Raw genomic sequence first — 25,006 nt, 5'->3', positions numbered from 1 at the left:
TATTTTCGTATTATTATAGGTCCAGTTGGTAAGGATGACAATAAATGGCAAAATGGAGCAATTTGGAGCAGTTTTGAACTTGGATTGGATAGCATGCATGGATAGCATATGGGCTGGACGTTTTTGGTGTTTAAATGGTGTTAGACATGTGCTAAACTCTAGAGAAATTAAAGTTGAGGCTTGGAAGGCAAGAAATTACACAAGACAAAGGAATCCTAGTTGGAGAGGAATATTATCTTATCTTATCTCCAGCTGGAAGGAGGAATCCTATTCACATTTTAACACTCTCTACCTGATTCTTAGAGTCCTAAAATAATTCAAAACGCCAAAACCTTTTCCTCCTTGGATTCAGCCATTCCCCCTTATGTATATGAAATTCCTGCCTACCATTCATCCATTGAAGTTGTTGGAATTTTCAGAGTTCTTTCTATCTTTGTTTTAAGTTTCAATGTTTATTTTAGATTTTTTTTCAGTTATGATGAACATATGTAACTAAGTTTCTTTTTAGATGGAGGTGAATTCAAAGCCATGATTATATGTTTTATATAAATTGACTACATCTAGTTATTGTTTCATAAAACATGAACGCGATTTACTTATCTGCTTTATAGAGAACTTATTCGTGTATGTTTATTAAGGATGCACACTTAGTTTGCATGCACGGATTTGATGCTAGAATATAAGGGAATTTCATCTAATCGTTATGAACTTATATTTGTAAGTAGTAAAAGTCATTAGTCATACTTGAGTTAAGTAAATTCTTGGTAGGAGTATCACGCTTTTCATAGTTACGAATGCTTTGTCAATGCTTATGATTTTCACAAAACTTAATGATCTTTGAGATGTATTTCTATCATGCTTTTCATAGTTAGGGAACTTGAGAAGAATAATTTGGTTGCATCGCTGAGTCCAATTCAATGAACTTAGGAAAATCAGAGAGTTAATTAGTGTTGTCCACAGTTAATTTGTGGCATTGTCATTCATGGTTTATAGGAAGAATAACTGGAAATTGATTTGTATGCATGTGTTTCATGTGTGGAGAAGAATCCTTTAGCTATCCTTTCATCCATATTTCATTCACAACTTAATTTACTTGTGCCCTTTACTTTTGTTTAATTAAATTCGTCCCAAATCCCCCTAATCATTGTTTTGTTGTTAGTTTAACTTAGTTTTCAGTTTTAGAAGTTTAATTTGTGTTGATTAGCATCCCTTCTAATCCCCAGAATAAAATGATCCCTACTTATTCGTACTACGATTGCAAAATATATAGGATTTAATTTGTGTGTTAGTTTCTACCACATCACTACCAAAGTTAACGATGCTTTCAACTTCTTGAGAAAGATTAGCAAGAAAGGTTTGGTTCGAGATGGCTACTATTGCAACCTTCAATATTCTTATTGATGGCCTTTGTAAGGCTTCTGAGGTTGAGGAATCACATTTATTACTGTACTAGATGGATTTGTTATCTCGGCTATGTTGATAGTTTTTTACAATTTTATGGAAACATTTTTTACAATGTCAATGTTTTAGCCTCTGTTGAAGGCCTTTTAAAAGGCAAACTGAAGAAACTTACAATAGTCTATATCCAAATGAATGTTTTCGTTTATTTTCTTATATCTTTTGCAAATTCATTACTTGGTTCTTTTATGGGGTGTTCCTATCCATTTCGGGTTGTTGTCTCTTTTGTAGGTCCTGTGATTGATTCACCAATGAGGAATTCTAACAAGATTAGTGAGATTTCAAGTTAGTTATTTTCTATACATTTCAAATGTGCCTATTGTAAGCATCTAGTGAGCTTGATGTGTGCAAGCTATGTGCATGTTATGTGCCTGGCTTGACCATGTTTTGCGCATTAAAGGAGGTCAAATTTGGGTTTATGCTTAATTATTTGTCTAATTTTGACCTAACGCGAGAACACATAATCATGCCTTATTGGATTTGAACCTACCACATCGGGTTTTTGAAATTTAAGCAGGCTTTGTGTTGTGCATCTTTTCATTTAAGAAAGTAAACATTGTTAAAGTTACCAAAAACTGCTCATGGTTTTTGGTTTAGTAACAAAAAGTACATGACAACCAAATTTCAAGAAAAGTAAAGGAAAAGAAACAAAAACTAGTCCCTATTTAAATTATTTAACATATTACAAAAAAAAAATGTTCACTTCCTGATGCCATCTGCACAAATTGTAGCTATTGAATTTGTCAGGACGCCAGTAATCCTAATAGGGGCAAACTGTGAAAAGACTTTGTGTACTTCAACAGTCGCTGCATGCTTTGATGTTGCACTGCCATCGTGAAATTTTATTTCTACCTCTAATTTTCGTGTCCGCCCAAGTTGACCAAAAACACCGCCGAGCTCTTTCTTTACACTTCATTACGCTTACCAATTTCTAATGGTTGAGAGAATGCAGAAGCTTGAGACCTTTCTATTTTTCATCCCCTCTGTGGCACACCAAGATCACACCATAGACATACGTTGATGCTTCATAACCCTTGGAGATCGCCATCTTCAGAGACTCAATTCTGAGTTCAAAATTATTGTATCCGAAGTACCATCACATCCCTTGGTTGTACAAAGGCTCAGGATTGTTGCACTCCCTTCACGGTTCCAAGAACTTGTACACTTCTTCATCTTTGCTCCGTGAAGTCAACGGGTTGACCTTTTCAAATGTTGATATGTTCGAAGATGCGGTCATGTTGGGCGAGTTGGTTGAACTTCTTGCACACCATTTTTGCTGAATATATGTAACGAAAGGAATGGGAAGCAATGTTGGTGAGTATTTCCAGAAGAAACTTGTCCGGAAGAGATTGCATGAAAGTTGGGGTCATTGTACCGTTCTTCATCACTCTAGCTTTCTTCATAGTTCTACCTTTCTTCATCGTTCTACAACTGGATGAGGTGGTTTGTGCTTGGACAAGCATGAATAAATACACCACCTTTCATGCAACCCAAAAGCCATTCATGCACAATAACCAACCATGCATGTACAATAACCAACCGTCATCAATAATAATATAGACAACTCTTGAGAACCCAACCACACACTAAACCATGAAGGTGTTGTAGGCATATATTGCGTATGTCTTGTGCATGTGCATATCGTGTGCATATACTGTGCATGGCATGGGCATGTCATATGCATGCTTGTCGGTCATTCATGCACAATATCCAAAGAAAATAATAAAAAGATAGGCAAGCATTGATGAGTGGGAAAAAGAGGCTACAAGGTAGATATCGTAACGATGACATGGTAATGATGACCCCTTGGGCTAGTTTTTTATAATTATGCCTAGTTTTTTAAGCTTCTTGTTTGTGTATCTTTACAAAGAAAAATTGAAAAGTACTAAGTTCATATAATTACAAATTCAGTAGTACATGAGAGACATAAAGGAAAACAAAAGGTTGTGTTGGAATTTAAGCGCTACAATTACAACAAAATTAAACAAACAAAAAAACAAACTTAGGCTACCTATCTCTACCACATAATGTATCACAAAATATATTCACTTCCTTATGCCATTTACAAGCATTACAAGTAGTGAATTTTGCATGGTCAAATGCATTACAAGCATTACATGTGGACTTCCACATTCGCTACAAGGTTTGATGGCAACGTTATAATCGTGAAGTTTTAGGATTCGGGCCCTTACTTCCCTATCCACCCAAAAACTTGACAAACACAGGAAACACCTCTCTCGACATTCCATTACACTCAACCGTCCTGATTTATGACGGTTGAGAGAATAGAAAAGTTTGAGCCTTCGTGCTTGGAATCCCACCCGTGGCACACCAAGATTGCACCGTACACATATGTTGCTACTTGATGGCCCTCTAATATCGCACTCTTAAGCTGCTCAATTCTAGCTTCTTCCTTGTTGTCTCAGAAGAAGTATCGAATCCTTATCATGTAGATGGCCTCGGGGTTACCACACTTGATGCAGCGATTGATGAAATTTGATACTTTGTCAAACGCGCCACATGATCTAAGCGGGTTGACGGTCACAAATTCTTTAAATATTGATGTGTTGGTTGATGCGACGTCTTTGCCAATTTCATAGAACTTCTTCAAGATCATCTTCGCTGATACGAGGTCCTTTAATGAGCGGGAAGCAACAATGATAAGAATTTTGAGAAGAACGTCGTCCAAAACATATTGTATAAAGGAAGAGATGGGGTGCCATTTCTTCATCATTTTTAACCTTTGGATTTTTTTTTTTTTTTCGTAGGATGTAAATTGAATATGTGGTTTTGTAATGAAGCATAAGCCCACAAGAAAACTTAAATAGATAGAGAATAAGGATCCTTCAAACGGTGCAGCTTCCCATGACAAAAAGGGTCATTCAAATGGTGCAATTTCCAGAGACAAAAAATTAATTGCTTAAAGTAATAATAAAAAATAAAACCACCCAATAGCATTACATAAATAAGTTAATGATAACCTCCATAAACAACGCATGCACATTATATGCACAACGCAAGAACATTATATGCACAGACTATGCACATTCTAAGCACACTGAATGATCATCTATGCTCATGATATGCACATTGCATTCTGCGACTTGAATACTGAAAACCCAATACTTTTGTAATATATTATTATTAAAAGTTGACATTTATGAGTTGACATGAGGAAAAAAACACATCTTCCACATATTGAATGCAATGCACACCTCAAGTAGGTTAGGACAAGACATGAAGGTCATTTACACCACATCTACACTGCATGTACCTTGTCTTTTCAATTTGCTAACTAGTTTGCCAACTAGTCCATTTACAAACAAAGCATGGAAGGCAAAATTTGCTATCCAATTTACACTAATATCAAGATGGTGCCTTTCCCAAGATATGAAACCCTAAAATAACGGGGTAAGTCTCATCTCTTTTGGCGCCTAGTCTTGAACAGATTCCAAGGACAACATGCTAATGCCGATTGTGGAAAAATTTTGATTTTTGATGTGGTAGAATACTGGGTATGTTCAAATTTGGGCTTCAGTTCAATTGCAGAAATTTCACAAAATTTTCCTAATGTGTGCATACAACGTGCATGCGTTGTGCATATAGCTTGCATAAGGTGTGCATTTCATGCGCATGGCACATTTTGTGCATATGGTTTGCATCAAGTGTGCATAGGATGTGCATGTTACGTGCATGGTATATGCATATAACAAGGATACATATTACATATGTTTATTATCATAAAATAGTTAGCAAATACATTGCACGACCCATGCACATCATATGCATACCATATGCACAAAATATGTCATGCACATCAAATGCACACCTTATGCAAGCGATATGCACGTCGTATGCACACATCAGGAAAATTTTGTGAAATTTCTGCAATTGAGCTGAAACACAAATTGGAACATACCTTAGTATTCTACCACGTCAGTATTCAAGATGCATAATGCAATGTGCATATCATGAGCATGGATGATCATTCAGTGTGCATAGTAAGTGCATATAATGTGCATGCGTTATATATGGAAGGCAGATATCATTAACTTACTTCTGTAATGTTATTAGATGGTTTTATTTTTTATTATTACGTATTTAAGCAGTTAATTTTTTGTCACTAGAATTTGCACCATTTGAATGACCCTTTTGTGATGGGAAGTTGCACTGTTTGTATGACCCTTATTCTCCATCTATTTAAGTTGTCTTATGGGTTTGTGTTTCATTACAAAACCACAAGTTCAATTTACATCTTCCCAAAAGAAACCCAGAAGTTGAAAATGATGAAGAAAAGGCACACCACCTCCTTCTCCATGCAATCTGTTTTGGATGACGTTCTCAAAATTCTCATCATCGTTGCTTCCCACTTGTTAAAGAACCTCTTTTTGACGAAGATGGTCTCGATGAAGTTCAACGAAATTGTTGAAAACCCTTACATCTACCAACACATCAATATTACAGACTTTGAGAACATCAACCCGCTTGCGTGTCTCACAAAGTCTCAAAGTTCATCAATCGCTACATCCAGTGTGGCAACCTCGAGGCCCTTTACATGGTGGGGGTGTGATACTTCTTCCGAGACAACAAGGAAAAAGCCAAAATTGAGCGTCTCAAGAGTGTGGTCTCAGAGGGCCATCAAGTAACAATGTACCTATACAGTGCCATCTTGGTGTGCCACGAATGGGATTCCAAGCACGAATGGCTCAAACTTCTCTATTCTCTCTACCGTCACAACTTGGAACAATTGAGTGTAATGGAATGCTAAGAGAGGTTTCACCTATATTTGTCGGATTTTTGGGTGGCTAAGGAAGTAAGGGCTTGAATCCTAAAACTTTATGATAACAACAGTGTCATCAAAGCTTGTAGCTATTGTGGAAGTCCACAGGGTTCGATCATACTCCGAATGCACTAGGTTGCATCTGAGCATGAAAAATTCACTACTTGTAATGCCTATAAATGTTGGAAGTATGCCCACAAAGCCACTCATTTGATGTAATAGCTTTTGGAATACTTATTGTGTTAAACTATTATATGTTTAATGAAGGGCAAAGCTTATTGTTAATCACTATTTATTGTATTATGTGTTTAAGCAATAAGGGAATCCAAGGAATGTATTTAATTTAAGAGAGAAGTGATCTAAGTAAGTTAGATTGATGAAACCTTTCTCTTATGTTCATTCCTAAAATGATCCTAACCAAAGGATTGCCAATTGGGCATTGACTATCCACTAAGGTTAGCATGTGTTATGTTAACTCAAGCGTGAGTATGACTAGTCTCAAGTCATTTAGTGTTGGACACTGAGACAAACACATAGGTGCTCAAAAGGTAATCGAGTACACTGAACCATGATCAAAAGAGAATTCGAACATACATGTCATGTAAGAACTCGTAAGTTGCAATATGCAAAGTAGTCCTTTGACCTGAGGCATCATAAATGTCTAATGGTTAGGTCCTTGATCTTTGATCATGTCAAAGGCATTCCATCGAGAGTGTCCACGACATTATTGGGGTCAAGCTATCTAATCATGTAGGCATATGAATGCACAACAATGGACCTCTAACCTTCCATGGTGAAGGGAGAATACTCTGAGATATGATTCAGAAGTGTTTGGCCAAAGCATACGAATATGACTTAGGAAGTTTGTTCCAAATCGTATTCAATTGATTCATATAGAGAAGTATCACATTCGATAGTAGACATGAAACAAACTATCACTCAAACAATGTGATTAAGAGTATTGTATTAGAGAATGACTGTATTGCATTGTAACTGTAATTGGATAGGTTCTCCAACCACTAAACTGTTGGTGTTCTTGGAGTTCCTCTCCTCAAATCCTCAAGGAGCAAAGGAGAAACAAAGAAGCAACCATCCAAGGAGTAAAGGAGGTGACTTGAAGGCCCACCACTTGGGTGAATCCATTGTGTAAACAAGGATGAGCTTCAAGGGTAATGAAACTCAAACTCTCTCTTCTCTTTAATTTGTTAAAGAGTCTTTTGGTTCACCATTCACTAGGCTTAGAAAGTCATGGATTTTAGAATTGTTTTTTACTGCATGCCTACTTTAAAGTGTTATTAGTTTGCTTATGTGTTCAAATGTTCTCACATTTCTTAGCTAGGACAAAATTTTTCCTTCAGTAAATGGCATTAGGAAGTGAATATATTTGTGATATATTATGTGGTAGAGATAGGTCGACTAAGTTTGTTTTTTTGTTCGTTTAATGTAGTTGTAATCGTAGCATTTAAATTCCAACGCAACCTTTTGTTTTTCTTTATGTCTCTCATGTACTACTGAATTCGTAATTCTATGAACTTTGTCCGTCTCAATTTTTTTTCATAAAGATACACAAACAAGAAGCTTTAAAAACTATGTATAATTACAAAAAACTAGCCCAAGGTACGACCATTTCATCATTATTATATCTACCTTGCCGCCAACTTTTCCCACTCATCAGTATTTTCCTATCTTTTTATTATTTTCTTTGGATATTGTGCATGAATGACTATCATGCACATGAAATACACATGCCATGCACATAACATGCATGGGACATGCACATACCATGTTCTTGAAATGCATAGTATATGCACACGACATCTTCACGCCTGTGAACGAATCCAAAAAGTAGAAATAATAGTCAAGGATGGGTCTTATCGGTTTGGTGTGCAGTTAGGTTCACGAGCGTTGTCTGAATTATGACTGATGATGGTTGGTTATTGTGCATGCATGGTTGGGTTGTAAAGAAGCTTAAAAAACTAGGCATAATTAGGAAATTGTGATAACTAATTATGAAATTGTGCATGAATGACATGTGGGTTGCATGAGAGGTGTTTATTCATTCTTGTCCAAGCATAAACCACCTCATCCATTTGTAGAACGATGAAGAAAGACAAGACTATGAAGAAAGGCATAGCAATGAAGAAGCATAACAGCCCCAACTTTCATACAATCTATTATGGATGAACTTCTTCTGGAAATATTCACCAAGGTTACTTTCTGCTCCTTTCATTCCCTATATTTAGCAAAAATGGTGTGTAAGAAGTTCAACCATCTTGCCCAACATGACCGCATCTTCGAACACATCAACATTTAGAGGTTTGATAGGGTCAACCCTCTGACTTCATGGAGCATAGATGAAGAAGTGTACAAGTTCTTGGAATGATGCAGGGAGTGGAACAATCTTAACAACCTATACAGCCAAGGGATGCAATGGTACTTCCGATACAATAATTCTGTACTCGGAATTGAGTATCTGAAGATGACGATCTCCAAGGGCCATCAAGCATCAGCGTACGTCTATGGTGTGATCTTGGTGTTCCACGAGGGGATGAAAAAGAAAAAGGCCTCAACCCTTTGCATTCTCTCAATCGTCAGAAATTGGTAAGCGTAGTGGAGTTTAGAGAAAGAGCTCGGCAGTTTTTTTGGTCAATTCAAGTGGACAGGGAAGTAGAACATTAAAACTTCACAATGGCAGCACAGTGCTACCATCAAAGCATGCAACGACTGTGGAACTGTACAAGGTCCATTTACAGTCCGACCCCATTGGGATTACTAGTGCCATGACCAATTTAGTAGCTGCAATTCGTGCAGGTGGCATCCAGAAGTAAACATTTTTTGTAATATGTTAAATGGCTTTAATAGGGACTAGATTTATTTCTGTTCCTTTACTTTTCTTCAAATTTAAGTTGTCATGTACTTTTTGTTAGTAAATGAAAAATGGAGAAGTTTTTGGTAACATTAACTATGTTTGCTTTCTTAAATTAAAAGATGCACAACACAAAGCATTAACAAAACATGTTTAAGTCTCCAAAACCTGATGTCATAGGTTCGATTTGTATAGGGCGTGATTCTGTGTCGTTGTTAATCATGTTAGGTCAAAATTAGACTAAAATAACTGAATACAAACCCAAATTTGACCTCCTTTATGCATCTCGTGTGCATACAGTGTATAGTTTTTTGAAAGATTGAAGGCAAAGCCAAGAAATATTTGACCCCAGCATAGAACATATGAACTCACAAAATACAGGCAAAGCCAAAAAACGCAGTAGCCATAAAACATATGACCCCAGGAATTAATACTCATAAAGCAGTTTGAAATCAAATCTCATAAACAAACTTTAAAAAAATTATTAAAAAAAAAAAAAAACTATTCCAAAAATATCGTAAAGAAAGTTGATTCATCAAATCTCATTGTGCCTTGAAACTAAGAAGTTAAAAGAAATTGGCAACAAGGTCGTGAGTAATTTGGAAGTGCACTCGTCACCTGCGGCCTTTATGAGAGCTTTGGTGGATGAATTGTTATTCATTACACACCAAGTTTTTGGGATTGCGAGTTGGGTCACAATCTTCGGTGGATGAATTGTTATTCATTGTACTACCACCCAAAAGTTAGATGCGATCTCAATCTTGGGTCACCAGTTCGAAAAGAAAGGAGAGGGGACTGGTGAAAGGATGGTCAATGGTGAGAGAGAAAGGGTTGTCGCCGGTGAGATGGGTTGTTAAAGGGTGAGTGTATCGTTAGTGTTCAGAGAGAGAGAGAAATCAAGAGTAGAGAGAGAAATCAGAAAATGAGAGGAAATAACTCATTTATATACGAGGGTAATTAGGTTATTTCAGTTGTAGGAAAAATCTCATTTCTGTCCTATTGTGCATGGTGTGTTCATGCTCTGTATATTTGAAAAATCCTATTTCTGTTCCAAAATTAAGAAAAATGCCTATTTCTATCTGTTTCCCTTTTTTTCTTTTTCTTTTTTTTTTATATATTTATCCTAAAGGTGACAAGAGCATATAACATATTATTATCATGAGCATGCTCGACAAGAATTGTGGATAATTCATATAATTTGTCAAAATCAGTACCATGTAGCTTTTCCTGCATCTTTTCATGAGGCTTCCAAGTAGAGAGCATCGCATGTGCCTAATGGCTCCCATCTGCATGTCAAGTTTACAACGAAAGATGAAATCAGAGAAAAAGAGGCATGTACGACGGTACAGGAAAAGCTACATGGTACAGGTTTTGAGAAATTATATGAATTATTCACAATTCTTATAGTGCAGGCCCGTAATAATAATATGTAATCTACTCTTGTGCACTTCTATGATAAAAAAAAATTTAGGTTGCAAAAGGTGATGATCTAGTATTATTCTTTGGTTTAAAGGATACCGTTAGAATAACAGGTTTGCTAGTAGAAGGCAAACCAGTTACACTTTCGAATAGTTATGGCCTGGCAAGTTTAGCAAATGAACTTATAGGGTGGGTGCCACCAGTGGGATCCTGTAGTAATAGAACGAAAAATAAGAAAAAAAAAAAAAGTTAAGATGTCGTGGTTGAATACCAAGTTTGAGATAGTTCTTGATGAGGTAATCGATCAAGGAGCTCAATTGATTGAGTTTGCAAAACTATGAAGAACTTTCGTTTTATATATTTTGGGAATTGTTGTCTTTTCCACTAGATCCAACTCATCCGTCCACTTGCGCTACTTGGATGTCCTGAGGTTTGTAGATGAATTAAGGAAATATGCATGGGGAGCTGCACTCCTCGCACTTCTTTGTCAATCCGTGGAGTCAAGCATGTCAAGTATTAGAGGGCATACGTTTTTTTTACTATAGAGTAGGATTCTTTCCCTTCCTAATCTTTCACCTCTTCTATCCCCATGATGGTTTGGCATGGTAAATGTCAGTTTTCACTAAGTTAAATTTGTATGAGATGAATTGACAGGGCTTAATTTCAAATTTATATCCATATTATTTAATTCGAATTGTTTATACGATTAGGTCTTCTATTCGAATTGTGTGTACGATTAGATCTTCCATTCGAATTGGGTAAGAGGTGATGTTGTCACATCCCGGCCCGGGTGGGACCACTTCTCGGGCCCGCTCCACCACCGTAGCACGATATTGTCCGCTTTGGGCTTACCATTCCCTCACGGTTTTGTTTTTGGGAACTCACGAGCAACTTCCCAGTGGGTCACCCATCATGGGATTGCTCAAGCCCCCTTCTCGCTTAACTTCGGAGTTCCCACAGAACCCGAAGCCAGTGAGCTCCCAAAAGGCCTCGTGCTAGGTAGGGATGGGAATATACATTTAAGGATCACTCCCCTGGGTGATGTGGGATGTCACATATGTTCTTAACCCAAGAATTATATTCAATTTTTAACTTTTAACCAAAATACTTTCACGCTCTCTAGATTTTCTGGGTTGACCCGTTTGTGTTCATCATGTGGTTCATGTCAGGTGAGCTCGTTAATCAGACAGACAGCTCCAAAAGTTTAGCACATATATATAAAAATCCAATAGATATCCTTTAAGAACTCAATGAGTGAATATGCCACGTCTAAATGCCACTAATAGATAAACTAAAAAAAAAAAAACAACCCTACAACTATAAGTTTTAATAATAAAAATAAATTAAAAAAAACAAGTAAAATAAACACTTAAAAAGCTAATTGGAGAAAACCCAGTTCTTTATCTATTTGATCTTGTTACGCTTTAATTGATTCTTAGTTATGAAATTTATTTAACTAGTAAGAGCATCTTCCATTATACTCTGTATTTTTTGGTTAAATTTTAGGATAAATTATAGATTGCACCCTCAAGTTTAACCAAAAAAAAAAACTAAAAAGCTATTTTAAAACTTCTCACTTGTAAATAAGAGATCTTAGATCTGATTCTCACCAAAGACATATTTGAACCAATGTTTTAAAAGACTCGACTCGGGGCGCGCCTTGGAGGCCTTGAAGGCTGGGTGGGTGGCTTGCCACCTCTATTTTTCAAGAGTCAGCATATGGCGTCACCAAAACTCACCTAGGCAGCAAAGGCACTCCTCAGGGTGTCCAGCCGTTATTTTTTTTCTTCTTCCATTTTTTGCTTAAATAAATAAACCCCCAAAACCATGCCCATCAAAGAAGCTAAGTTGTAGAGCCATAGAAGATGAAGAAAACAGACGGTCACCTAGCTTTTCATTTTTAAATAATTGTTCTCTTTAAAATTTATATTGACCCACTTTGCTACATTTACCAACCCACTATCTTTCTTTTATTTTTATATTATTTTTTAGATAGATAGATAAGCATCTTTTGTTTCTTTTTGTTTTTATTATTTATAGATAAGCATTTTATGTCCTCATAACATCTCAACGACAAAAACATAAGATAAATAAAAAATAAAAATAAAAAGTTAACATGTTTTATTTTTATTGTTTTTTTATCGTTATACATTCTTTTATTAAAAGAAACATCATATTATCTTATTCCTCTTTTTTAAGACTACATATTACTCAAAACTCTCATATACATATAAATAGCACTTAAGACTCTAGGTGTCTGACTCTATTCGTTCGATTGTTAGATTAATTTGATTGCTTGGTTAAACTTGTTGACTTGTGCACTTTTGAATGATATAAATATTTTTACAAAGTATTAAATTTTATATGTATATGTATATTATATTATATATATGTATGTATATGTATTAAAAAGTTTAGGTCTTGTGAGACTTCACCTCACGTCAAGCTTTCACCTAGACAGCCATCCATGAAATGCCTCGCCCACACCTTCGCCAAACATTAATTTGAACCACATTATTACTATATGAGGTTTAACCCACTCCTCCACCCCTTAGTTTACATGGTATCGTTTGTCTAAACAAACAAACTACTCCAATCACTCTAATTTATAGTCATAATGGTTATGAACCATTAGGAATAGAATTTTTATTAAAATATTAGTAATTAATACTAGGAGGGATGCTCATTTCTCACTCCCTACATTTAAGAGCTCCTGCGAGAATCCCAATCTAAGAAGGGCCGCCGGTTTGCTGTCCTCAATTCAATGTGTCCCTCGTATCCATTCTGTAACTTTAGAATTATTTGTTGCACGCATGTCAATTGATAGAAGAGACGCAAAGAAGACACTGAATTGGAGATAGCAATCCCGCGGCCATCTAAGAGGTGGATAGGGTGTGTTACTGGAGATGGATTTTTAATTGTAAACCCAAATTTCAACTCTAGCAGGTATAAAGTTGAAAGGTTTAAGATCTCAATCAGAAACATGTCAAATACAAATGAACAGGGCTACAGTATATAACAAATATTGAAAAACTAGAACACTTATGCCACAACTCAACACTGAAGGTAAAAGTAGCCTGCAAACTTCCCCTCCACATTAATTTTCACCGGGAAGCTTTCCTAGCATGAAAACGCGAGCGACTGCTTGTATTCTGTGTATTACAGTATCAGTACGACAGTATGGGTGTTAAAAAATTTCGGGAACCTTTCTCCAGAGCTAAAATGTTAGGTTCCCTCTTCATCCATGGTATAAACTGGTATTTGCCACACCTTGGTGTTCTTCTTTTGGTCATCGGTAAGACTGAGATCTGAATCATCTTCTTTAAATGTGTTGATGAATGTTTTAGCACCCATCATGATAAGCCTCTCAATCATGAAGAGCTGGTAGTTATTCTCAATCACGGGCTCCAAGATGTGGCTATAGTTCCACGAATACGCCAGTTTGTATCTGCATATATATGCACGGTCAGAAACAAGGCCAGCAAGAACTTTGTACGACAAATTTAACCACTTGAACAGTTCTTTCAGAGCCAAAAGGACCTTCAAGTTCATGACAGCACAATCAGAAAAAAAATAGTCATATATATTTAAATTTATTATTATTAAGTTTATCTTACATTACCGGTCCCAAGCCCGGATAAAGGAGTGGGAAGACGTCAGGTAGTCGACAGCCGGCACTCTTATTTTAGATCGAATCCTTATGATAATGAATCCCTGAGCGAAATTGTGCTAAAACTAGGTCGTCACCCGTAAGTGGCGCACTGTGTGGCCTGAGCACAGTGATAAGTGAGCAAGGGTCGCCGTACTTCATTGGCGTCTGGATGCAGTGTTAAATGAGCAAGGGGGCCATAGAAACTTCATTTTGAACGACTCCACTCGAAGTTATTTGGAAGCATTTGCTCCTATCAACTTTACACGAGACACAAAAGAAGTACTTTGACCTTATTAGACAAGGGAGGGTAGAGTTAAAGAGAGTAGAATGCGTTTAGGAACGTGGAATATAGGAATCTTAACTGGAAAATCTATGGAAGTAGTGGAAGTTATGGTGAGGAGAAGGATAAGTTTTATGTGCCTCCAAGAAACTAAGTGGGTTGGTCTTAAGCCAAAGGATCTCGAAAACTCAGGTTTTAAACTTTGGTATTCGGGCACAAATAGAACGAGAAATGGTGTTGGCATCATCGTGGACAAGACCTTGACATAAGATGTTGTAGATGTCAAGAGGGTAGGAGATAGAATTATGGCAATCAAGATTGTAATAGGACAAGAACTCATCAATGTGATTAGTGCGTACTCACCTCAAGTAGGGATGGATATGAGTTTGAAGGAGAAATTTTGGGAAGACCTTGGAGACTTGGTGCAAGGAATCACTCAGACGGAGAAGGTATTTATAGGAGATTTAAATGGACACGTGGGCAAGGAGACAGGCAACTATTAAGGTTTTCATGGTGGCCATGGTTTTGGGGAGAAAAATGAGGATGGAGAAGCCATCTTGGATTTTGCAATGGCATACAATCTCTTCTTAGCCAACACCTTCTTTAAGAAGAGAGGAACATGTGATCACCTACAAGAGTGGGTCATCAAAAACACATAGATTTTCTTCTAATGAGGAAGGGTGATCGTATAACTTGTAAGGATTGAAAAGTTATACCGAGAGAGAGCTTGGCTAATCAACATCGCTTATTGGTGATGATGTACATATCAAAAGAGAGAGAGGAAAAAGAACAAGACCTTGAAGTGCCCAAGGACTAGATGGTGGAATCTAAAAGGAGAAAAACAAGTCATTTTCAAAGAGAAAGTAATCACCCAATGCGTTTGGGATAGAGAGGGGGAAGCTAGCTAAATGTGGGATTCCATGGCTAGTTGTATCCGAAAAGTAGCAAAAGCGGTATTAGGAGAGTCCAAGGGCTTTGCTCCACACCAAAAGCAATCTTGGTGGTGGAAGGAGGAGGTACAGACAAAGGTTAAGGCTAAGAAGGAATGTTGTAAAGCCTTATACAAGAATAGGACCGATGAGAATGGTGAAAGGTATACAATAGCGAAGAAGGAGGCAAAGAAAGCTATGAGAAAAGCTAAGCTAGCTGCTTTTGACGATATGTATAAACGATTAGATACCAAAGAAGGAGAGTTGGATATTTATAAACTAGCTTGAGCAAGGGAAAAGAAGACAAGGGACCTAAACCAAGTGAGATGCATCAAGAATGAGAATGGAAAGGTTCTTACTACAGAGAACACAGTCAAAGACAGATGGAGAGGTTATTTTCATAATCTTTTCAATGAAGGACACGAAAGGAGTACTTCTTTGAGGGAGTTGAGTAACTCAGAAGAGTGTAGAAACTACTCCTTTTACTGCCAAATTAGGAAGGAATAAGTGGTTGTAGCTTTGAAAAAATGAAGCATAGAAAAGCAGTGGGCCCAGATGATATACCGATCACTATTCTAAAAATCCCCGCCTAGCGCCTAGTCGGCACTAGGCGGCTGGTTACCGCCCCGATCACTGTTCCAATACTACATAATACATGTCATTCTTTTTTGTAGTTTATGATGAAATTATATATATTTTAAGTATTGACACTTATTTACACGAAATATAATGGATTTACTTACATCCGCTTAGTACCCCTAGGTGGCCGCCTAGACCCCGCCTAGCCGCCTAGGCTCTAGGCCCTAGCTCGCCACCTGACTAGCGCCTAACATCTTTTAGAATCTTGATATTGATCAAAGTGTGGAAAGTCTTGGGAGAGACGGGTATAGCATGGCTCACAGACCTTTTCAATAGGATTTTGAAAACGAAGAAGACGCCAAATGAGTGGCGAAAGAGCACTTTGGTGCCTATCTACAAGAATAAAGGCAACGTACAAAATTCCATGAACTATAGGGGCATTAAGTTAATGAGTCATACAACGAAGCTCAGGGAGAGAGTAATTGAGAATAGATTGAGGCAAGAGACACGAGTCTCAGACAACCAATTCGGGTTCATGCCAGGGCGCTCTACCATGGCGGCAATCTATCTCTTACGAAGATCAATGGAAAGATATAGAGATATGAAAAAGGACTTGCACATGGTGTTTATAGATCTGGAAAAAACGTATGATAGGGTCCCAAGAGACATTCTTTGGAGGATTTTAGAGAATAAATGCGTACGAGTAGCATATATCCAAGCTATAAGGATATGTATAATGGAGCAAGTACTGTCCTAAGAACTTATGAAAGACAAATCGAAAGCTTCCTCATAGCTGTAGGGTTACATCAAGGCTCATCTTTAAGTCCTTACCTTTTTGCATTGGTAATGGATGAGTTAACGAGACATATTCAAGATGATATTCCTTCGTGTATGCTTTTCGCAGACGATATAGTGTTGATAGATGAAACTCAGGAAGGAGTAAATGCGAAGCTTAACCTTTGAAGAGAAGTGTTGGATTCTAAAAGTCTTCGCCTAAGTTGGTCAAAGACAGAATATATGGAGTACAAATTCAGTGCAAACGGAGGCTCAAATGAGTTAGGGATGAGGATTGGAGACCAAGAAGTACCAAAGAGCGACCACTTTTGCTACCTAAGATCTATCTTGCAAAAAAACAGAGAATTGGATGGAGACCTCAACCATAGAATACAAGTTGGATGGACGAAGTGGAAGAGTGCATCCGACATGTTAGGTGACCATCGTATGCCACTAAAGCTCAAGGGAAGATTTTATAGGACGGCAATTAAGCCGGCAATGCTTTATGGCACGGAATGTTGGGTGGTAAACCATCAACACGTACATAAAATGAATGTAGTAGAGATGAGAATGCTTCGTTGGATGTGTGGGCACACGAGAAAGGATAAGATTAGGAATGAGGATATCCGAGGTAAACTAGGAGTGGCCGAAATTGAAGGAAAGATGAGAGAAAATCGGTTACGGTGGTTTGGACATGTGAAACGAAGGCCTATTGAAGTTCCAGTTAGAAAATGCGACAAAACAAATGTTCAAGACTGAAGAGGTAGAGAAAGACCTAGGAAGACTTTAAAAGAGACTTTAAGAAAAGACTTCGAGTACTTGGATCTAACAGAAGACGTGACACAAAACCGAGCGCAATGGCGTTCCAAGATTCATATAGCCAACCCCACTTAGTGGGAAAAGGCTTTGTTGTTGTTGTAATGTGAGGGGGGAGGATTCGAAAGTATTACAATATGGGCCACTCCTTCGCTCTGATACCATGTAGAATTATCAGAGAGATGGGCCGAAGGCTCACTTCCAACAACACTGATAGTGTCCCTAACTTGGTAATTACCACCTGCACAATCCATCAAGTGTGGGGTTTTATTAAGTTGGGGACACTATTGGTGTTGTTGGAAGTGGGCCTTCGGCCTGTCTCTGATAATTTTACATGGTATTAGAGCCAGGGAGCGAGCCCATACTGTATTGCCATGTGATGGGTGGGTCCCCTTGACCCCGCACGATGATGGTGTGTCCCTTGAACAGTTCTTCCATAGCCAAAAGGACCTTCAAGTTAAGGACGAGCACAATCAGAAAAAATAGTCATTATTTTTTAAAATTTATTATTATTAATGTGAGGAGGAAAGGATTCGAAACTATTACAATAATTTAGGGAGTGGGGAATTTCGAAAGTAGGACACATGGGTGGAAACCCTATACACTGCTATTAGACCACATGCAAATTGAAATTCCATTTGCAAAACTAGAACAGTGACAGGAGATTAACGTGAAATTTCTTAGACAGAGAGCATTAGATCACTTCAGAGATCATAGTGCATGCGCAGATCAAACGCATTATTCTTTCGGACATGAATGTTCAAAACTCCAGTATCAAATAATTTAAAAGCTTATACAAATGTTTTTTGGCTCGACTACTTCATTATTAGCTAATCCATAAGATCTTTCCAACTACATTGTACTTATTAAACCTGAACCCTACACATTTTCTGCCAATGGTACTTAGACTTCATAGCAAACTCAGTAGTACCCAAGGGATTAAGTTAAACCATAACTAGCCAGAAGAAATAACTGACAGTCTGACAAAAATAGTTCGTTTAAGCACATTGAACACAGGTTTTCATCTCTAAAGTAGATGGTGAACAGAACCTGAACATGCCTGAAAAGGACTTACCTGACTGAGAGAGGTGAAAAAAATCCCAGTGTCCTCTCATTTGAAGCAATATAAAGAGTTCGTCCAGATGGGACCCATTTTTCAATTCTGCGGAGAATAAACTCTGGGTGAGTATCCCTATCCACATGAGGATGCAGGGTCCTGCTGACGCCAAACCTGTCCTTCCTGGTCTTTAAAATATCACCACGACGAACATGAATGGCATCATAATCACCAAGGAGTTCTTTAATCTGTGGAAATGGTTTCGTTAAAGTCGGTAACAGCACTGAGATGCTGATAAAATAATTCAAGGGGAAACAGAAGGGCCTAGGATAATTCTGCAGTATAATTAATTCTTATCTTCTTTCTTACAAGTCAAAATCCTATCCCAAATTTATTAATATGCTACATGTAACAAAATTTCAAAACATAAAACGATAAAAATTCAAACCTGTCCTTAAATGTTAACAAAATAAAAATAAAAATAATTAGCGTGTGGTTAGGTTGGCCGATGCACAATTGAGTCAGCGATCACATATATGGAGACTTGGGAAAAATCAAAATTTTGAGGGTTGCCAACAACATCTCCGGTTTTAGTTATTATAACTTACTGGAATATGTTTATAGATGGATACCAGACTTGTATAAAATAACCAGAGGAAAGAGCAATTGTACACAATAGTCAGACAAGGAATTTAAACTTGGTGGGATCAACTATAATACATACCTCATCAGCTGCATTTCTTAACTTCTTTGCCACCATTGAGGGGAGAAAGGAGTGAGGCAAAATTATAGCACTACGATTTTTTCGATCCTTGCACTCCATAAACCTATATGGCTGCCATTATGAATTCCTCAAACAACCAAAATTGATAATCTAGTATTCATGAACCTCAACTAAAGACATATTTTGGTTATTTCTTAACTAAAAGAAATACACAACATCCCATTTCAAAAACTTGAATAGAGACTTGCAAAACATTCAACCAAGTGAAACCGATATTCATGTCTAGGCATTGGAACTCAGTTGTTTTTCAGTCAAGAAACTCGGAAATTAATACAACTAGAGGTATCAAGTAACAACCAGTATTTTGAATGGCGTTTCTGAGGCGCAGGTCAAAATAAGTTATCAGTAAATCGCCTCAGGCGTTGTGCTGTATAGCAGATTGCAGGGCGCGAAGCACTGCAACTTGCACAGTCTGTAATGGCAGCTGACGTAAAACCATGCAAAGAAGACAGTGAAACCAATTCCATTTTTGTTTTCCTTGCGTTACTGTTATTAAGGCTCTATAACACCATGTTCTTAAGTGATTTGGGTTCCCTTATGAAACAAACCGTTTCATTTATATGCTGAGTTTATAAACCAAAACTCTGTATGCTGGATTTCAGCAAAACAGTTGCAGTTTTTGTTTATTCCCTATAGATCCCCCAACAACTTCTTCTTCCCCCACAAGTCAGCCCCAAATCAAATTTTCAAAACCATGATTTCTTCCCAAAGACAAACCACCCTCCTAAGGCTGCATCCCCTGAACTACTCTCTGGTTCTCTTTTCTATTTGGCGCTCTCTTTTTTATTATTGATATTACATAAAAACTTTTGAATTAAATAATTCATGTCTCGGGTAAGCCTCACTTTCTCGAACAAAACGGCCTTGCCTCACCTTTGAAAAGTTTGCTAACAAAAGGCTATGGAACCTAAGACCTACAGATGCCCTGATTAGAAAATGCGATTATGAGACAGAAGCTCAAGGCAAAAGGGTAAGAGGAAGACCTAGGAAAAGAGACTTTAAGAAAGACATGGAGTACTTGGAGCTAACGGAAGACGACACAAAACGGAGCGCAGTGACGTTCTAGGATTCATACAACCGACCCCACTTAGTGGGATATGGCTTTGTTGTTGTTGTTATTGTTGTTGTACGAGGCTATGGATATCACAAACCTAACAACTTTATTTGGGCCATTATGATTTTTAAGTGGAGAACATATCTACAGAAATTGAATTGATCTTGAGCCTCTTTTGAGAAGTTATAATCAAATACCAGAATTAATCTTTCTTCCCAAAAGATGCACAACTGTTATCTCAACAAGTCAACTGACATCCACACTTTCAACAAAAATGGAGGTTTAATGCTTCATCACCACTGAAGAAGCCAATCTAAAGCTTTTACCAAAAAGGAAAATGAAATAAAATTTTACCATGAAAGAGGGCTTGCAGTTCTGTTTATGATTAAAAGATTTGAGAAACGACTGTTTTCTTTGAGATCAACACGACTAACTCCTTCCACATGGGCAGCTCCTCTCACTTCCAACTTCATACTTGTTTCCACCACCTGATACCACTTTTTTGAATTGTCTAAAATTACTGGTACAGTGCCCGATATGAGATCCGTATCATACAAAGAGTCCATGGAACAAGAGTTTGCTGCCTTTCTAACAAAATGAAATGAAGCCCCTTCAGATTGTATGCTATAAGCATTCTGATAAACCAAACAAGTATTTACAAAAAGGATATTGAGGTAAAGTACATATCTGAACCTACACACTTACAGGTGTAATATTTTTTATTATGAGAAGATTGCAAACTTTAAGCATGGAAATGGCATGTTTTTTGCAACCAGTAGCAGTAAAACTATTCCACAGCTAAAAGGCATTCTCTTGAAACCCAACTAAAAGGTACAAACTTACCTTTCTTCTGAAATTCCATCATTAGAGTGATGAAGGATTGCTTTCTTATTGTGCATTGGGTTGAGACACATTCTCGAAGGCATTACAAAAGTTCTGCTGACAACAACAGTAAATTAATAAACAATGTTGCAAAAAATGTACTGCGTTGGTTCTATTAATTAGGTGGTAAATTTCATGAAAACTACTAGTTTAGGGGTTGCTTAATCACATATTATAAGGAATGCAGTCCATAAAAAGAAATCTGATATTCCCTGTTACAAAAACAAGAAAATCAAATCTCTACGATCTACAAGGTCAAAAACTTGCCAAATCTAAAAAGCTAACCTAGAAGTTCTACCCATTAAACTGGTTCTTATGATATATCATATATGATCTTCTACAATTTCGTTTCTCCCACATTTCTCCAGCAACCAAACACATCATAAACCCCAAAACAGAAGGAAAAAAAAAAAAACTCAATGATTTTATAAACTTAAAACATACCTCTGAAGGAACATGGCCTCTTCAAGAGCACACCTAAGGCTTGATTCCTGGTGGCCCAATCCTGCACAAGACTCACAGTGCTTTCCAGGGCAATCAATTTTGTCACCCCAATAGAGGTACTTCTCGTGGCCACTTTGGTGGTTTTGGTTCTTGTACTTGTCTTCAGGCATGCTTTCTAGGATTTTTGGTGAGGATAAATAGAACCCACTAGTGGATATGAGAGAGGAGAAGAGGAAGAGGAGTGCAATGGCAGCTATGCAGATGGAAAAGAATATGATTGGGGAACTGGGTCCTGGTTTGTACTTTTGGATTCTAGGAAATGCCATTGGAGTTGGCCAATGGCAGAGCCAAGATTGTTAGTTGGGGATGGGCTACACCACCAATCTAAAAACAAACTTTTTTTTTTTTTTATTCTAGAATATGGACTCCCGAGTGCATATATAATCCAAGCTATACGACTCTTCACTGAGAGATAACCAGTTACAGAAATTGTTAGCCTGCACAGAGAAGTATCAGGAAAAGAATTAGGAAACAAACTAGCACAGCAATGGCACAAATATTTGACAAATATATAAAACTTTAAAAAAGATAGAGCATGAGTGGAGCAGTTAGTAAAGCACATCCTTCGAGAACTCTACATTAAATGAAATAGAGTTAGCGACCGCATTTGTAAAAGAATATATCCTGGCCGGTAGTCTATCCTATCACAAAGTACAATAATCGCCCAACCATAAGGGTACAGCAGCTAGGAAGAAACCAATAAGAGATCTTAAAACCCCAGCATAGAATTAACTTCAAGAAGTTTTACAACTTCGATTGAAGTTATAGGTAGCATAAACGGGATAGAGCCCAAACAATGAAGTGAAAGCAACTGATTTCAAGCAGTAGAAATCAGAATCTTAATATTAAGATGAGGGAAGGGTAAACGAAAAGAAAAAGGAACAACTATCCCAAGTTCACGGCTAAAATCAATCTCTATGGTTCTCATGCACATCTCAATTCCTCTGAACCCTTGCGGACAGGAAAAGTTGTAGTTTACTCTACACTTGTGTGACTGCGGTCCATCCATAAGTGGGCAAGAGAAAATTCCAGTTATACCAATATGACCATTTCCACAATACGAAGGCCATTTTCTCAATAAAATTAACAAGTCATGTATTACAGATTTCGTTGCAGGATGATGCTAAACACAATGCAAAATGTATATATGAACATGGGAAGCCAGCCAAGGCCGAAAACCGAATAGCACAGCAACATGTATCAACTTGTAGTCGAAGGGGTTATACAACTTATACTAGACTGGCGGTTTTTAGGTTTTGAATCCATAATCTTATAGCAGAAGAGCAACATTGTATGTCAACTAAAAACGGAAAGAAAATAAAATAATGTTGAAACAGAAAAAACATTCAATATGAGTTCGTTCGATTCCTAATTTCCTACCCATATCTACAATCTATAAAAATAAAAATAAAAATAAAATAAAAAATGGAATTCTACATTATGAAATTGTAGGAACTAAATTAGAAGAAGAAGAAGAAGAAGAGGAAAAGATTATACCTTTTATAGTAAAGTTGGAAGCAAATCAAGATTGGTTTTGGGTTGGAATTGCCTGCCGAGCTCCCAAATGTGAGACCGAGACGGAAAGCGTGGTGGGAGTGAGAGAGACGGCGAAGCGAGCTGTAGGAGACGCTACTTCTTCCAGATAGATGGTGTGGGAGAGTAAGATCAGAAACACTATTTTGTTTTTATTTTCTTATTTGTTTTAGTAAATTCAGATTAAATATCAATTTTAAGAAAAAACTTCAAGTTGCTGTAGTTCAATTGTAATAGGAATGTGATTGTATAAATTCTAACATATCTAGGATATCCTTAAGAGATTCTATCATATCTCTCTTAGACTAGATATTATCTTATTAGAGTTGTAATCCTAAAATGATAAGGAATTAACATTCCCTACTACTATGAATAAAGGCACAATAAATTGGAATAGAACATATCTCACAATTACACATATCTCTCTTCTCTCTATGTGCCGCACCCTCTCTTTCTAGCCCTCATAATTGTTCAGTAAATTATGCCTATAACATATTATTAGCACACTCTTAACGTTACACTAAAGAGAGTTTGATCTTCGATCAGGGGGAATATTACGTTTTAATCATTCAACTTATAATTAATTTATTATTTTATTGAATTGATCTACATGCTAGTGATTCAATTTAATTTTTCTTTTTTGAACGTGATACAACACATTGGAGATGCAATTCTGGATTTCCAAGAAGAATCTTCTACAAAATTCAAAGGCTTTTATTGTTGTCTACCAATCAGGTAAGTTTAAAATAAAGATAGATATTTGAAACGAACATGAAGCATAAAAACATTCCCCATAATGCATGAACCCCTACATTTATATTTACCTTCCGATATATATATATATATATATATATATATATATATATAGACACACACACACGTTTCATGCATTACGCAATTATTTTTGCTATGTGGAATTTGTGAGTCAAAGCATATAAATAAATTAGAAGCAATTCTAGGTTTTTCAAACCCTAATTCAGTCGAAAAAGAAAATTTATTGGGCACGGTGTGGCACAACCACCACACCATCGTAGTCCTCCACCAAGAAGACGTCGTTTCGACGTCTAGACCATGGCAGCAGCCCTTTTGGGCCTACTGCAACCACACAGACACACCAGGTCTTTGATCTGGTTGGCTACCTTAGGCCCAAAGCCCCACCTACGCCCTAAGGAAGCCCGCAGCCTTCCTTGGATCTGTCCAAATGTCCCCAGCCCAAAATACCAACAGCAATAGGATGTTGGGCCTTGTCCTGCACCCTAACCCGCTTACCCGTATCCCTGTCTGCTGGGCTTAGCTCGCCCCGACCCAATAACAATGAAACTCAACTTCAACAAGGCTTCCAAAACTCAACCCAAGGCCAGCTTTTGTTGGGCCTGCCCCGTGCCCACCCATTCAACCTAAATGCTAGCAGCAACTGCTATTGCTAGGCTCCCCAACCTCGGCCCATGGCCTGTAGCCACATGTGGGCTGTTTTTGTAGCCAAACTCGAGGCCTGATAGCCTTTAGGGCTTTACCCTACTCAAGCACCCAAGCCTAAACCCATTTGGGCTACGTTTTTTTTCAACTCAAAGCTATTATTTGGCATTTTAAAATAATTTTAACCAGAATGTTATTATTATTTTTTGCTTCTATGATCGAC

At 37.4% G+C, this 25,006-nt stretch overlaps 1 protein-coding gene across 1 annotated transcript; it reads right to left on the bottom strand.

Moving 5' to 3' along the window:
* Positions 1-13,434: 13,434 nt before the first annotated feature.
* On the bottom strand, positions 13,435-23,575 carry LOC137711892 (plant/protein). The gene is made up of 7 exons (XM_068451049.2): positions 23,332-23,575; positions 21,775-22,271; positions 21,292-21,384; positions 20,803-21,036; positions 19,335-19,437; positions 18,629-18,858; positions 13,435-13,971 (listed from the first exon to the last, which is right to left on the bottom strand). The coding sequence occupies exons 2-7, from the start codon at positions 22,098-22,100 to the stop codon at positions 13,749-13,751; spliced, it is 1,209 nt and encodes a 402-aa protein (XP_068307150.2). The 5' UTR covers positions 22,101-22,271; positions 23,332-23,575; the 3' UTR covers positions 13,435-13,748.
* Positions 23,576-25,006: the final 1,431 nt, after the last annotated feature.

This window comes from Pyrus communis, chromosome 14 (genome assembly GCF_041283825.1).
Source record: "Pyrus communis isolate YQ-2024b chromosome 14, ASM4128382v1, whole genome shotgun sequence".
NCBI lineage: Eukaryota > Viridiplantae > Streptophyta > Magnoliopsida > Rosales > Rosaceae > Pyrus > Pyrus communis.
This window is presented reverse-complemented; position numbering and strand designations above follow the sequence as displayed.

Excerpts from the sequence above, each read along its gene's own strand:
- LOC137711892 (XM_068451049.2), bottom strand. The coding sequence starts at position 22,100 with ATGGCATTTCCTAGAATCCAAAAGTACAAACCAGGACCCAGTTCCCCA. Across the intron at positions 21,385-21,774 it reads GAGGCCATGTTCCTTCAGAG|AACTTTTGTAATGCCTTCGA; the intron begins GTATGTTTTAAG and ends TGTTGTCAGCAG. Across the intron at positions 13,972-18,628 it reads TTTTCACCTCTCTCAGTCAG|ATACAAACTGGCGTATTCGT; the intron begins GTAAGTCCTTTT and ends ATATATATGCAG.